Source organism: Heterocephalus glaber, unplaced genomic scaffold, assembly GCF_053883595.1.
Source record: "Heterocephalus glaber isolate CG9 unplaced genomic scaffold, H.glaber_assembly_v1.0 deba00001531, whole genome shotgun sequence".
Lineage (NCBI taxonomy): Eukaryota > Metazoa > Chordata > Mammalia > Rodentia > Bathyergidae > Heterocephalus > Heterocephalus glaber.
The window spans coordinates 19,054,191-19,069,090 of NW_028258329.1; the positions used below are offsets into that span (position 1 = coordinate 19,054,191).

Below are 14,900 nucleotides of genomic sequence, written 5' to 3' on the forward strand. Positions count from 1 at the left end.
TGGAGGTCTCTCCTGGCATGCCATTCGCCTCTCTTTTTTTATTTTTTTCCTAAATAAAGAAATAAAAGATTAGCACAAGCCACGTATGGTGGTGCTCACCTGTAATCCCAGCATGGAGGAGGTTGAGGCAGGAGAATCGCCATGAGTTTGAGGCCAGCCTAGGCAACATAGTGAGTTCAAGAGCAGCCTGAAGTATATACCGAGACCCTGTCTCAAAAAAACAAAAATGGGCCAGGGATTTAGCTCAGTGGTCTCACGCCTGCCTCACAAGTGTAAGGTCCTGAGTTCATCCCTGGTACAAAAAAAAAGTTAACACAAGCTGGGCATGATGGCACACACCTATAATCCCAGTCCTGGGGATGCTGAGGCAGGAGGATCATTGGGAATTTGAGGCCAGCCTTGGGCTATTAGTGAGTTCAAGATCAGCCTGACTACATAGCCAGAACTTGTCTCAGAAAACTAAAAAAAAAAATCAGCACAAAAACATCCATAACTCTTTCCCACTATCGACCAATTAAAGTTACACCACAGTTATGTTCATGCACTTTCTAATACATACACACATACACACATAATTGGTTTTTGTTTTTTTTTTTGTACCGGGGATCGAACTCGGGTCCTTGTGCTTGTGCAGCAGGCGGGTGAAACCACTGAGCTAAATCCCCGACCCCTACATAATTGGTTTTTGCCAAATCAGTTGAAAGTAAATTACAGATGTCATGACATTTCACCTCTAAAAGCTTCAGGCAGGCTTGATGGCTCACTCCTGTAATCCCAGCACTGTGGAGGCTGAGGCAGGAGGATCACTGTGAGTTCGAGTCCAGCCTGGGGTACATGGTACGACCCCTGTCTCCAATAAATAAATAAATAATAAGCTTCAGGCATCTCTAAAAAATAAAGACTCTTTTTTTTTCCCCCCAGTATTGGGAATCAAACTCAGGACGACAAGCTTGCCAGGCAGGCATGGCACCACTGAGCTATATCCCTGACCCTTAAAGACTCTATGGTATCTAAGAAATACCATTCTCATGCCTAAGAAAATAAACAGTAAAGCCAATATCATCTAATCTGCAGTCCATTTTAAAAGCTTCCCAATTGCACCATGGCTTTTTTCACCCAAGATTTAATTAAGGTTCACATATTATGTCTGATTATTATGTCTTTTTAGTCCCATCCTAAAACAGTCCTGGTCTCTTCTGCCACCAGATTGATTCTCTCTCTCTCTCTCTCTCTCTCTCTCTCTCTCTCTCTCTCTCTCTCTCTCTCTCTCTGTCATCCTGGGAATTGAACACAGGGCCTCATGCACATTAAGGAAGTACTCTACCACTGAGCTCCATGCCCAGCCCAGTCATACCTTTTTGAAGAGACCAAGTCGCCTTGTAGAATCTTCCTCTTGCTGGATGATCTGCTTGTGTCTTCATTAATAGATCTGGGTTAAATACTTTTGGCAAGGACACCACGAGGATTGGTGTTACTTCTTATCTCCTACCAGAACATAAGTTGTGTCACATAGTCCTACTGCTGGCGATGCTACTTGTGACCACTTGGTTAAGCTGGTGGGCACCAGACCTCTCCCGTAAGGACACATTCTCCCTTTGGTCATTACTAAGTCATCAGTAGGATACACCTCAAAACCTTGTTTAATATGTAGTTTCCACAATCTGCCACCCCATGGTCCCCCATTGACCAATGATCCTTGCTTGAATCTAGATTTTTCTAATCTTACCATTTCTTCTACATTTATTAGCCAGCATTTTTTTTTTAGAGTAGGAAAAATTTACTGAGAGAAAGATAGCTTCTAAGAGAGACAGAAGGGGGCCCAGAAAGTGGGTTGCCTCTAGGCAGCATTTTTCTGTAGCGAAAAGCTTCCTTTCTACCCCTTCTAATTCCCTCTCTGAGTTTCACTGTGCACTAATGTATTTTAATTTGGTGCATTAGAATCTATTCTTTCATTTGGCTATTCCATGTTCGAAGTGGCCATCAAGCTGGCTCTTATATGGTTTTGACTTGACCTCTTTTATTTATTTTTATTTTTTTAAGCTTTCTGGCACAAGAAAATGCTATGTTTATCATGCACTTTCCCTTTCATTCTCCAAGGGGTCCTGGTTCCTTTCACTGGACAGTGGGTGGTATGTGGAAACAAAGATCTGGGTGCTGTGTCTGCTTGGGTATTGTTTTTATCAATGACTTCTAAAGGCAGAAGGGAGGCTTAATCAAATTTACAGATGACTCAAAACTGGCAGAAGCCAAATGTATAATAGAATCAATACTCTGAATGACCTCAGCGGATGAAATCTGGGTCAGCACCAATAGAATTCAGGGAGAGAATTATGAAGTCCTGGGCTACTTTGAAAAAGTTAATTACATAACTTTAGGTTTGGGGACAGTCTTTACTTGATCGAAGTTAGTATCAGAGTAGTTTTGGTTGTTGGTTAACATGAGCCAGCAGTATTCTGTCTCTTAGGTAACATTCACTCATTCATTTATTCAGCCAATATTTGTTGAAGGCCTACCTATCATGTGTCAGGCACTGTTGTAGATGCCTGGGATATGTTAACAAACCCAACCAGCACTCATCCCTGCCCCGCCCCTCATCCTTTGCCCTCCCTGAGATGGGGGACCATTTGGAGTTTTTTTATTTTATGATACTGATGATTCACACTCAGCTACATCTCCAGGGGCACCCCCCCCCCTTTTGGTACCAGGGATCGACCTCAGGACCTTGCGCTTGCGAGGCAGGAGGTGGAACCACTGAGCTAAAATCCCTGGCCCTATTTTTTATTTTAAGACAAGTCTCACTGGGTCACTAAGATGCCATGGCTGGGCTGGAACTTGGGATCCTCTGTCTCATCCTTCCTGAGTGATGAGATTAACAGGTGTGTGCCACCATGACCAGCTCATTCAAGGGTTTTGAGCAAAGGAGAGCCATGACCTGACTTTCACTTTTATCTTGTTTGTTTGAGACAGGGTCTTGCTATGTAGTTCAAGCTGGCCTTGACCTCACCAAGCAGTCCTCCTGGCTCAGACTCTAGAGTGCTGGGACTACAGGTGTTAGCCACCATGCCCAGCTCTGACTTTCCCTTCTAAAGCCTCACTGTGGCTGCAGTATTGAGAACAGATTATAAGAGAGTAAGGGAGGAAGCAAAGAGACCAGCTAGAAGGCTCTCCGAGTTAACCAGGGGAAAAAGGCAGGGCCTGGGGAGGTAGTAAGTTGTCAGAATGTGGATTTGCTAGTGAATTGGATGTGAGTGAGAGAAAAGACAGGAGTTAAATTTTTTAGCCAAAGCAATTTAAAGATGGAGTTGCATTAGATGAGATTGGGGAAGGCTGCAGGTGGAGCCTGTTTGGGGGGAGAAAGGGTAGAGATCAGGATCTTCTTTTGGGACATGTTGGGCTTGAGGTGCCTGTCAGCCAAGTGGAAATGTTGAGGCCCTTGGAATTCAGGACAGAGCAGAGGTCCAGCCCATGGAAAGAATCAGGGACACCTTTGGCTATAGAGGCACTGGCCCCATTAATAGAGGTAAAGCATCCAAGACCTGGGCAATGAGAGACCTATAGGTGCTGGGTGCCAGCAATAGGGGTGCTGGGAGCTGGCTGGGGGTCCACAGAAGGGTGTGGGAAGGCGGGGGTTCACTGATCTGGAGGACCATGGCTGCAGGAAACACCTGGAGTCCTGTCTGAGTGCTCTGCCCACCCTCAGATGGCCACCTGCTGGGGGATAGGATGTGGCAGACCCTGGGGGTGGGGAGGACCAGAAAGGATGTGGCTCTGAGGATAGTGATTTTGGCTGGGGCTGAAGGGAAGATGCCTACAATTGCAGCCAATTCCTGGAGAAGTGGTCCCCAGTGCCACGGAAGTGACTGGTGGTTTTCAAACTCCATTTGGCTGTAGCTACAGAAGAAGTTACATCTTACTGTAAAATCCTGTGCACTCAGGAAAAGCTGAAACAGGTTTCCCCAAAACCACTTATCTTACGATCTGGGCACTCCGACGTCGTCTTGGTTTTTGTGTTTTGTAATGCTAATGGAGCTCCAACTCTATTGACTTAAGAATCCCCTGAGGGGTCAAAGTTGTCAGTGGGGAACTCCTGGAGCCCAGCAGAGCTGAGCTCCCGGGCAGGGACCTAGTAGCCAGGAGGCTGGCAGCTGGTCGCCTCTCGGATTGCACTGCGGCCTTCGAGGGTCCTGTCCCTTCCCAGGCCACGTGCGAGATGTGAAGGACTCAGCCCCTTGGCAGCGTAGTACATTAAATCCTATTTTAAAAAATCCTCTTATCCCACTTAAGCTAATTTTGCCCCGCCCTCGGGGTTTCGCGTGGACAGAATTCTAAGCACGGACAGCCTCGCAGGGAACCAGGACTAAGTGCCGAGCGCGCAGCGCACGCCCAGCCAAGACCTGCAGTGGACCGACCCGCGCGCGGAGACAAGACTCGCAAGCTACAGGCCCTGGCGCCTCCCTCAGCTCCGCCGAGTGCACGAGTGCACCAGGTCATACAGGTGGGTGTCAGGGGCCTGCGCGGGGCGGGAACATAAAGGAAAGAGACGAGGCCTAACCTTCCTCAGGCCACAGTGCCCAGACCACGGGCTGCCAGAGAGTCCCCAGGGGGCTTCAGGGAGCCCGGCCTGGGGCGGTGGGAGGGTCCGGGAGATGGTGGTGGGGGCCCCTCCAGGCACCCCCGAGCTGGCTGCCGCTAGCCGGAGCCCCGAGGACTTCCAGCGCCCAGGAAGGAGGGGGAAGGGGAAGGGGAAGGGGCGGGCCGGCCGGAGAGAGCCCAGAGGGGGAGGCCCGGACTCCTTCTTCCCTCACTGTATGGGTCCCGTCCGCGCCCGGCAGTGGACGCGCGCTCGGCCCGAGCACTGCGCTCTGAGGACCCCGGGGACCCCCGCGCCCGCGGCTGCGCACGTGACCGGCGCCCCCCCCCCCCGCCCGCCAGCCCGCCAGCCCGCCAGCCCGCCAGCCAGGTCCGGAGGCGGAGGCCTACGCTCCTGCGGCTCGGGGGCAGGGCTGCGGGGCGGGGCCGCAGCCAGAGACGCCAGTGGAGCCACCTGAGCCCGAGCCACAGGACGCCGTTGCTGGCCGCGCTGAGCCGAGCCTGACGCCCAGTAATGGCCCGGCCGAGCCCACCCCGCGCCCCACCGCTGCTCCTGCTCGCTGTGCTGCTCCTGTCGCCGGCCTCGGCGCGGGTGCGCGGCCCCCGGATCAGCCTGCCTCTGGGTGAGTGCCGCGACCCGGCGGGGCGGGGCGACAAAGGAGAGACTGGAGGGCCGGGGCGCGGACCCCTCCTCTGTCCCCGCGATGCTAGGGGCCTGCGGGGCTGCTGGCCCTCTCTTCCGTTTTCGTTCCTGACCGGGAGGGAGGGGGTCCCCAGCAGCGCGCGCTCCGGGGGCGGCGGGGTCCCTGGGGTCCCCGGTGCCACCCCCCACTCTCCGCTGGCTCGACCTGCTAGTCTTTGATGCTGACCAGAGCTCGGCGCGGGGTGGAGGGGGCTGGGGCGGCGCTTGAACCACTATAAACACTGGGGTTCTGGTTTTCCCAGCAAGTCACGGCAGGGCCAGAAACCGCGGCGGGCGGCCTGGCGCCTGATCCCTGCTCCACGCCCCTTGGTCCCTGACCACCACCACCACCACCCCCGCTGCCCCCGACCTTGGGAGCCACCAGACAGCCCTGGGTCCCTACATCCCCAAATGATCTTCCTTAGAATGATCTAGGAGTACCGTCTTGGTGAGGAGGTTCCTTTCCTGGTACTGGGCTCTGCCTCTACGAACACCCCTTTCCAGCCCTCTCCTCTCTCCACTGTCTGCTCTCTTTCATCTCGAAGCTTCTCCAACGCTTCTCGGCCCCTTGGGCTTTAGGATCAGAGAATCTGGCTCCCAAGCCTGTGTCTGCTACTGGGCAAGAGATTACCTTCTGCTACCTGCAGGGGTTTCACATTTGCAGAATGGGCTCAGTGCAGGTACCTTGCAAAGGTATCTTGCCGATTCACTGAAACTAGGTGTGTTACCTGGGCATCAGGCTGATAAATGCCTGGCAGATGTTGTTTCTCCAAGCCATTTAACCCGTTAATTGTCACATCGAATGAATTAGGATAAAACATGTATAAATTAGAGGTTACAGACAAACGGTACCAGATTTCCTTCTCCTTATAGCATCCACACCCTCAAAAGCATCTTATTTACAAAAGGAAAGGTTGGAATCAGCACGTAAATTAAGGCAGGGCCCCGGTGGCCCCAAGTAAGCCTATCTGAACCTCTATCGGAAACATTGCTGATGGTCTGGGTTCCAGCCACTTAGTACCCATGTGACCTTGAGCAAGCTACTTAATCTCCCTGGGCCTTGATTTCCTCATCTGTAAAATAGGGATAATTATAGCAACTAGCTCAAGGTTGGGAGAGTTAAATCATTACTTGTTTGAAAAGTCCTTAGGACAGGGCTTGGTACAGAAACCGCTCTACAGATGTTAGTTCTGTTTCTTGTTATGCACATCCTGTGCAGAGCTGGGTGGTTCTGCCACGGTGGGGGTGGGGGCGGTGCTGGGGTGTTAGTGTGACCACAGCCCCTAGGTCCCCCAGCTGGGAGTGAGGAAGGACAGGTGTGTCCGGATCCAGGCCTGCGACCTTGCTCCGTCTGTTGTGGTCACAAATCCCTCTCCTTCTTGGGAGAAGGTGAGGAGGTGAGGAGGGGACAGATGCCCCGATAGACTCTTTGTGTCCTGGGAAAGCTGAGCCAGGTGGCCAGGGCTATGTCCTGCATGGGAACTGGAAGGGGCCACTCTCAGGATGAAAAGAAAGCAGAGTCGGGAACGACTGACTGTGGGGGGTGGGGTGGGGGGGTGGAGCAAGAGGACCTGCTTCGAAGCATGGGCATTAGGCACACAGCCCTAGGAGTGGGCCCAATTGAGCAGTTTTGTTACTAGGCCTGGGCCATAGTGGGGACGCCTGTCACCTGTGAGCATCCCCTACGTAGTTCATCCCTATTCATTTGTAGGCTGCAGCAGATGGCTATGTGTCTTGTGCACTGTGCTGAGGTGTCCAGTGAGGGGTTGAGAGGGCCTGAAATGCAGGCCATACTATTCTTCAGGCTGGGGATCCTAGAGAAAAAGAACCATTCTACTGTGTTCTTGGGGCAAGCCCTGCCCAGAGGGGTCCTGTTTTCTGGTTCTACCAAAGCCCTGGAGTAATTGAGCTGTACCCCAGCCACCTGAGCTTGTGAACACACATCCACACTTGACTGAACTGCACACCTCGAGTGCTCCCCCTCTCTGGGCTTCTGCCTGGCCCTTGCACAGGTCCTTGGGCTGCCTGGGAGTCTCCAAGGGGCATTCCTGGTGGCTGAACAGATGCACTCTCTGAGTGTGGCCCCAGGCAGCTTCTTGCCTCCTCCCTGGGGGCTTGTTAGATGTTCCTGGCACTGTGCCCATTCTGGGCAGGCCCATAGTGGCCATGGGATGCTTGGCCTGGGGCCCTTGGGGCCCTTCTTGCACATGCCTCTAGGGAGAGGGGCATGGAACTGGAGACCATACCCCCTTTCCTGTCACCTGCCCTCCCCTGAATCTCCTGACCCCCAGGACCCAATGCCATCATGCACTATGTCTGTGGTTTAAAACAGTCCTTGAAGTGGAGCTCCCGGTGTGCTTTGCCTCTGGGGTCCCACATCGAGAGCCTCATTACTGTTGGTGACCAGCACATTCTTAGGGCCCCCGGGTGGAGAGGTGTTGTGGTCTCACCCAATGGTCAGGAGAGGACAGTGTGTGGGGACTCTGGAGTCAGCTGAATGTCTCTATGAAAGGCATGGTTCCTTGAAGAGTGCAGAATTTGAGTTCTTTTGCATCAGAAACTGCCATGTGATGTCCAAGGAGCAGAGTGTGTGGTCAGGAACAGGAGGGCCACTGACACAGGGCCCTCAGCCTGCCCACATTGGAAGAAGTGAACCAGACCTGCTCCTGTGGTTAACTGTGGCCCTATAGGTCTCCTTATTTGGTAATTAAATCACCAAAATGTGAGGTATTTATGTTCCCCTGTCCCAGAAGTGTCTCACTTTGGACACAGGGTCTGAAGCAGATTGGAAAGAAACCCATGGCCTACAAATTGCAGTTACTAAAACCCCACTGAGAAGAGAGAGCAGGGCCCTTGGCACTAAGCAGCTGCTGGTCCTCTGACCCTGCAGCAGGCACCCAGTGTCAAGGCCACTGAGAGGCCCCCTTCCTGGTGCCTTGTTTAGCCTTCTGCTGGCCATTTGTGGCCTCAGCTTGCCTTGAGCCTTTGTCTTCCCCCATGTCCCATTAGCTGGCCTCTTGGTGGCTCTTGGAGCTCTGGCTGGGAAAGCTAGCTCTCCACCCTCGCTAAATGCCCCTCACCCCCATCCCATGAGCTTCCGCCCTCCCCTAAACCTGTCTTCAGGTTGGCAAGATAGGAGTGTGAGCAGGACCCACCTCCCGGCTACCAAAAGGATTACATGAAAGAATGTATGTAAAGTGTCTGGCATGGTGCCTGGCACGCGCTGTGTCCCGGTGGAGGGGAGCAGCATCTGCTGCGCTGTGCTAGCAACTCCCGCCCACCTGGCTTGGTGAGTTTGTTTGCACTGCCTTGGTGCTGGCCACCTGAATGCTAGCTGTGTGCAGCCCTCTGCTAGGTGCCAAGGCCAAAGGCGCTGACCCCATAGGAGAGGCCAAGGAATGCAGCCCCACCCTGCCCTTGGGTAGAAATCACAGCAAGGCCCCTAAGGGCCTGCTGATGGTCATTCCCAGTTTAATTTAGCCCAATTTTCAAGTGCTCCTGGTTATTCTGCTCTGATGAAGTACTCCTTTGTCCCAGCGATTTCTTCTGCTTAGGGCTGAACTGCTCTCTCCCACTCCCCAGGTTGAGTCCCTTCCAGCTGGTGAGCAAGGCCTCAGTGCCAGCCCTGGAGAGCTCTAAGCTTGCATGGAGTTGGAGGCACCTGGTTGGGCCTGGGCTTGTAGTCCTCTTGCCTCAATTTCCCAGAGTGCTGGGATCACAGGCATGCACTTCTGTGCCTGATTCTTTATAAAGCCACTGCTCTTATGTGACCATCTCTGCCATAGCGCTACAGCAAAGCCCCTCTGCCACTTGGTGGCACAGCTGCTGCTCCGGCACTCGGATCCAGGAAGGAGGTTGCAGTGAGGTAACAGATAGAGGGCTGCTGTGGGCACCAGGCTTTGGTTGTCTTGTCTGACATCCTGGGTTGCTGGAGTCACAGAAAGGAGGTGTTTTGTCTGCCTCATGGAGTTCAGCTTCCCGAGCCTGTGATCTGGCCTTTCTGTGCTCTGCACTTGTGGCTCACTGGAAGCCCCTCCTCTAGTACAGAGGGTTTCCGAGAGGGGGGCCTATGGCAAAGGGGGTTCAGCAGGACAGCGGTGAGAGACAGAAGCCCTTGTTCTGCCATTCAAAACATTCAAAATGGGCCAACTATCAACTCATCTGGTCCCTTTGGCCCCCTCTTGCCTGTCCTCTAGGAGAGGGCTGATGGGGGAGAAGGAAACCCTCCCATTGGGCAGTGCTGGCTGTACCAGATGCGCTCCTGCAGGTGGCGAAGCATTGCTTTTATCTCATGTGGCAGAGACTACCGAAGCTCAGAGGAGGTAGCTCATACTGCTAGGGTTGTTTGGCCAGAAAGATAGGGACCATGCTGGGGACAACTCCTCCACTCCGGAACCATTATTATTATTTTGTTTTGGTACCAGGGATTGAACTCAGGACCTTGCGCTTTGCCAGGCACGTGCGGTGCCACTGAGCTAACCCCGCTCCCAGCCATTCTTGTGAATTGTGCCAAAGCAGTCAAAGGGCCTGGCTTAGCCCCAAGTCACTGCTGGCGTATAAATCCTATCTGGTAAAGTGATCTGGGGTCACTCCTGGATGGGGTATAGGGGCCGGCTGAGGCCCCCAAAGACTTGCCCAAGGCTAGAAACATGGCAGATGTGCCTGGAATGCAGTGCTCAGGGACAGGGCAGACGTCTTAAATGGGGGTTTATAGACTGAGGTGGGAGGCAGAGCCAACCTGGACATATATTTTGTTTGGGTTTCAAGTGACTTAGAAAAATTTTAATTAATGATATTTAAAACTTTGGAAATTTTATATAAAAAATTCAGATTTCCAGCTTCTTGGAAGATTTGGCAAGGCTGGGCCCCTTTCCATAGAACAGCAAACATTTGGGCCTAAGCAGCAGCCACCTTTACAAAGGCACTCACACCTACCTCCAGGTGGCTGCGCTGTCCCCTCCCTGTCCCCCAGCTTCCTGCTGGAGTGGCCGTTTGAGGTGGTCAGGGAGGGGACAGTTATCCTGGAAAGCTGGTTGCCCATCTCACATGGGAACAAGGAATAGGGTGAGGGCAGTGGGGACGGAAGGCAGCAGGAGGTGGGACCCCAAACCTGCTTGTTGATGACCCCAAACCTGTGTGGTGCACAGAGATCACGTCTCTGTCCCTGGTGATCTCACAGGGCCTGCGGCTCAGACAAGGCAGGTGACTTGCTGGGGTCGCACAGCTGGTGAGTGATAAAGTCGGGGTTCTCATGTGGATCTTGGCTGTCCTGTGGCTCGTGTCCTGCCTCTTTTTGATTCTGGGGTCCTTCTCTGGACCAGAGCACAGGATCATGGAGGATTCTGTCATCCGCTTATTCAGTCAGCAAACATTTGTGATGAAATTCCCTGTAACTCCCCTGATACAAATATGGGATACAAATACAGATAAGACGCGGTCTTGATGCTCAGTGTCTCGGCTTGGTGGAAGAGACCGTGTCACCGGTGCACCGTGGGAGGTGTGAACGGAAACCAGGGGCACTTGGAGAAGGGCCTGTGCCCTGCCGGACATCCAGGAAGGCCTCTTGGAGGATGTGAAGTGGCTGAGTCTCAGAGGATGCATGTGTGTGAATCAAAGGGAAGGACCTTGTGCACAGAGGGGACTGCCTGGCCCGAGACTAGAGAGGACAGAGGAGACCTTGAGTTGCAGTTCTGTGTTGTCAATCACAGTGGGGGAGGGATGTGGTGACTGGGGGTCACGGAGACACTAGATGCCAAGCCAAGGAGGTGACTGGAAGGGGCAGTGGTGGGCGGTGTTCACAGAGGGTCTCCTTGGAGAAGTGGTTTGGTGTCAGAGCCACAGCGTGGTTGAAGTGGGGGCATAGATGTGGGAGCTCACAGAGTGAGAGGCATAGGGCCAATGGCCAACCCCAGAGAGCAAGAAGCCTTAGGAGAATGAAACAGTCCTGAGAGGTGAAAGGTGGTTAGTAACAGACTTGGGAGAGGGCAGCACAGGTTTGAATCCCTAGTTGAAAAATTCCTAGTTGAAAAAGGGCAACCACAAATCCGATCCAGTCACCATCTTGGGAGGATTATGTGACTTAGTTCACTCAAGGTGCTAAAATACTATATTCTGAGTGATGGAGGCCCAGAAGGGTCATGAGAGAGACGTGGAGTGATCATTGAGACTGTTGGGGTACAGACGGGGCAAGGCCATCCCTGGCTGTGGAGAGCTGACATCCATCTGCCCAGCACCCTGCCTATGTGGGGCCTGCTTCTGGAGGAGAGTGGGAGGAAGGAGTAGGGACACTTGGGTTCTGCTACTCTCTTCAGGAGTTTGTCTAAGGGGTGGGGAAAGTGGAGAAGTTTCTAGAATGGACAGTGAAGCAAACTGCTTTCTGAGGAGACTGGGGCTGCAGATGAGGTCGTTTGTGCCTGGCAGGTCCAGTTTCCTTGGACTATAGAAGGAAGGGGAGTTCGATCCTCGGTACCAAAAAAACCCCAAAAAGAAACATAAGAAGGAAGGGGGACCTGTGGGCAGAGGCCTCAGCAGAGAGGGGTGGACCCTGGGGAGAAGAATGGAGGAGCTAACCACGGTTCCAGGGGGCCACTGAGGTGGTGGCCACAGTCTGTGCTGCTGTGACAGAGAACCCACAACGTATAGGCCACTTAGGGTCCTGAGGACAAGGGCCCTTGGCCAGCTCACATGGGCCATGGCATGGGGAGCCAGAAGAGGCTTTCTAGGGTACGTTCACCTCAGGAAGTCCAATGCTTACCTTTCTATTCCCCTTTCAGTATTGGGGGTTGAACCAATTTTATTTTTTTATTTTGAGAGGTCTCAAGTCACTAAGTTGCCCAAGCTGGCCTTGAACTTGAGATCCTCCTGCCTCAGCCTCCCAGAGTGCTGTAGTTACAGGCGTGCAACACATTGCCTGGCTACCAGAGTGCTTTCTTATCTGCCCCATGGGAAGGACTTTGGGCACACAGTTCACCTGTACCCCTCCTCCTGGTTGTGCTCTGCCCTGGCCTGATGACAGCAGAGCCAGTGCATGGCTTGGTGCTCATACATCCTGGGGGACAGGAAGTGCGCCCAGGTCACTGGCTGTGCCCTAGTTTGTGCTGACTAGCTCAGTCAGCATGCATCGTGGGGTGGCACTCCTGCTGGTGTGCATAGCCGTGGTCTCTTTGACTGGGCACATGGTCTCTGAGACTTGTCCCCGCCTGGGCCCTCTGTGTGGGGGAAGAGGGCCCCTGGCTGCCTCCTCGTCACAGGCCCCCCTCGCCCTGACCCCATCACTGGCTGCATCATGCCAGGGCCTGTGGAGGGCAGGGTGTGAGGGCCAGGTCAGCGTCTCGCCACAGAGGAGAAAGGTGGGGTGTGGCTCTGAGTCACAGTACTGCCCCAGCTCAATGGCTGGCCCCTGGGTGGGGACTGCACAGGGTGGGGATAGTGCTGAGCCCTCTCCATCTCAGCCCAGAGAGCTCCAAGCTTCCGGCTGAGTCACAGGGACCGGGAGAGACTCTAGATGGGGCTGGGGGCTGAGTCGCTCCCTTGTCACTTCCTGCCGTGAGCCCACGCCTCTGAGGTGGGGTCACCCTCAGGTGGTCCCTGTGTGCCTAGCCCAGCGTGCCTTCCTGGTTGGATTGATAGGGGACAACCCTGGCCAGCCACCTTCCTTCCCTGGGGAGTAGTTGCCCCAAGGGGTGCTAGCCCTGGAGAGGCCCTGGCCTAGGCCTGCCAGGGGGACAGGGCAGGGCAGCCAGCCACAGCTGGTAGATGGGTCTGGAGGTATCTGAACAGCTCACGAAGCCTCAGAGGCCCAGGGGACAGTCCCTTTGGCACCTGAGGCACAATAGAGAACAGCATAAAAGTGATTGACCTGAGGGTACCAGCCCTCACCACGGGAACAGGCATAGTGATACCCCGCTGTCACCCCTGCAGGGAGAGCACCCAGGAAGGAAGGGACAAGCCCTGCAGTTTCACAGACACACACAGACACACAGAGGCAGGCTCAGGCAGGGGTGATGCTGTCACTGGCACCCTGGAGGTGACCCTAGGCACCCAGGGGCTTAGGCAGCAGCACCACCCGGACAGCTGAATGCAGACCCACTCATGGGTGGGACACCCGGCTCTGGGCCATCTTAACTGCAGTCCCTGTGTGAGCCCCTGTCTGGTGCAGTCAGGGTGGTGCAGGCTCAGTACTGTGCCCGTGTGGAGGGGTGTGGAGGGAGCGTGGTGCTCTACCGCCCTGCCCTGCTGGCACCGCTCTCCCAGGCTGGATTTTCCTGCAGGGCTTTGGGTTTTGTTTTTGAGCCACTCCAGTGCTGGTCGTGTGCCAGACGCTGTGCCAATGCAGGGATAATGTGTACAAAGTTGTTTTGAGTACAGCCCTTAAATTAATGTGGGTCATGACGTGTGTTATTATTTACATGCGTACGCTCATTCTCATCACAGTCCTGTGAGGCAGGCTGCTATTACTGTCTCCATCTTACAGATAAGGAAAGTGAGGCTTACTTGGTTTAAGCCAGGCATGGTGGTAAACACCCATAATCCCAGCACTCAGGAGGCTGAGGATAGCTACCAGGCTATGCAGTGACTTCAAGAATAACCTGGGCTACACAGCAAAACCCTGTTGCAAAATAAAAGCGAATGGCAGGGGCTGGATTTGAACCCCAGTCCCTGACTGCAGTTTGCACTCTCAGTTTTGTTGAGTTGCCCCACGGGGAAGCCAGCCCCATGGACTGAACCAGGTCATCAGCACCCCATGCCTTGGGGAGGGGTTGAGGACAAGCTCCCAGAATGGTAAGGCTTGGCATGGAGGGCCCTGTGCCCACTTCCCCACATTCCACTTTCTGTCCTGTCGTTTGTCCCATTGCCCTCTGTGTGGCTGGAGGAGACCTGTGGGCTCTGTGGCAGCTGGCTTGTTTGGAGGGCTGTGCTGGCTGGGCTCTGTCTGTGGGACCTTGGGCAGCTTGCCACCACCCTGCCAGGTCTAAGTGGGGTGACACTGCCAGCTGGGACTTCAGCTTATCTCTGGCCCCTGGCATTTCTGTCTGGACACGTGCCAGGGGCAGCCTCCTGCTGGGAGTTGCAGTCCTGTCCTGGTGGGTGTGCCCCCCACCTCCTGTGCAGCAGCCCTGTGCATCCTGGAAACATTGGGGAAGCAAGAGCTAAGGGGGTTCAGTAGTGATTTGCCTTGGTCTCACTGATGCCCCACGAAACTCCGGAGTTGGCCTTTGTCCCGCCCTGCCAGAGGTCCTGCTTAAATCGTGGACACCTGCTCCAGAATCCTTGGTGAGCTGGGGAATTGCTCCTTCTCAGCTCTGGACCCAGACCAGCAGCATCAGAGGCTCTAGGGACAGCTCTGGGTTCCAAGTGACTTCGCTGCACCCCATACTGGATGAACGTGGTTTCTGGGAAACCTCCTGCATTGGCCTCCTACTCCAGTTCTTTTCTGCTGGGAGGCTCTGCAGAAGTTGCTTAGCTTCTCTGAGCTTTGATTTCCCCATTTGGAAACTAGGCATAAAACAGTACCTGCTTCGTGAATGCAGTTAGCAGCTGCAACATATTTAGCATGGCCCCTTCACAGTGGGGACCTGCAGTGACCAAAGAGGGTCTCTTTAGGACGGTGGTCTTCCCAAGGGCCGAG

The 14,900-nt window shown here is 54.0% G+C and overlaps 1 protein-coding gene across 6 annotated transcripts in view; it reads left to right on the forward strand.

The window, feature by feature from the left end:
• Sema4b (semaphorin 4B) overlaps positions 1-14,900 on the forward strand; it is a 37,720-nt gene that overhangs the window by 9,170 nt on the left and 13,650 nt on the right. For 2 of the 6 annotated variants that reach the window (XM_087188399.1, XM_087188402.1), the window contains exons 2-3: positions 4,285-4,495; positions 4,933-5,213. In XM_087188399.1, coding sequence (XP_087044525.1) covers positions 5,105-5,213 — 109 coding nt within the window. In that variant the 5' untranslated portion in view covers positions 4,285-4,495; positions 4,933-5,104. Of the gene's footprint in view, positions 1-4,284; positions 4,496-4,832; positions 5,214-14,900 lie in introns of all 6 variants that reach the window. The other 4 variants (XM_087188400.1, XM_087188403.1, XM_087188401.1 and 1 more) reach the window with 3 other exon arrangements.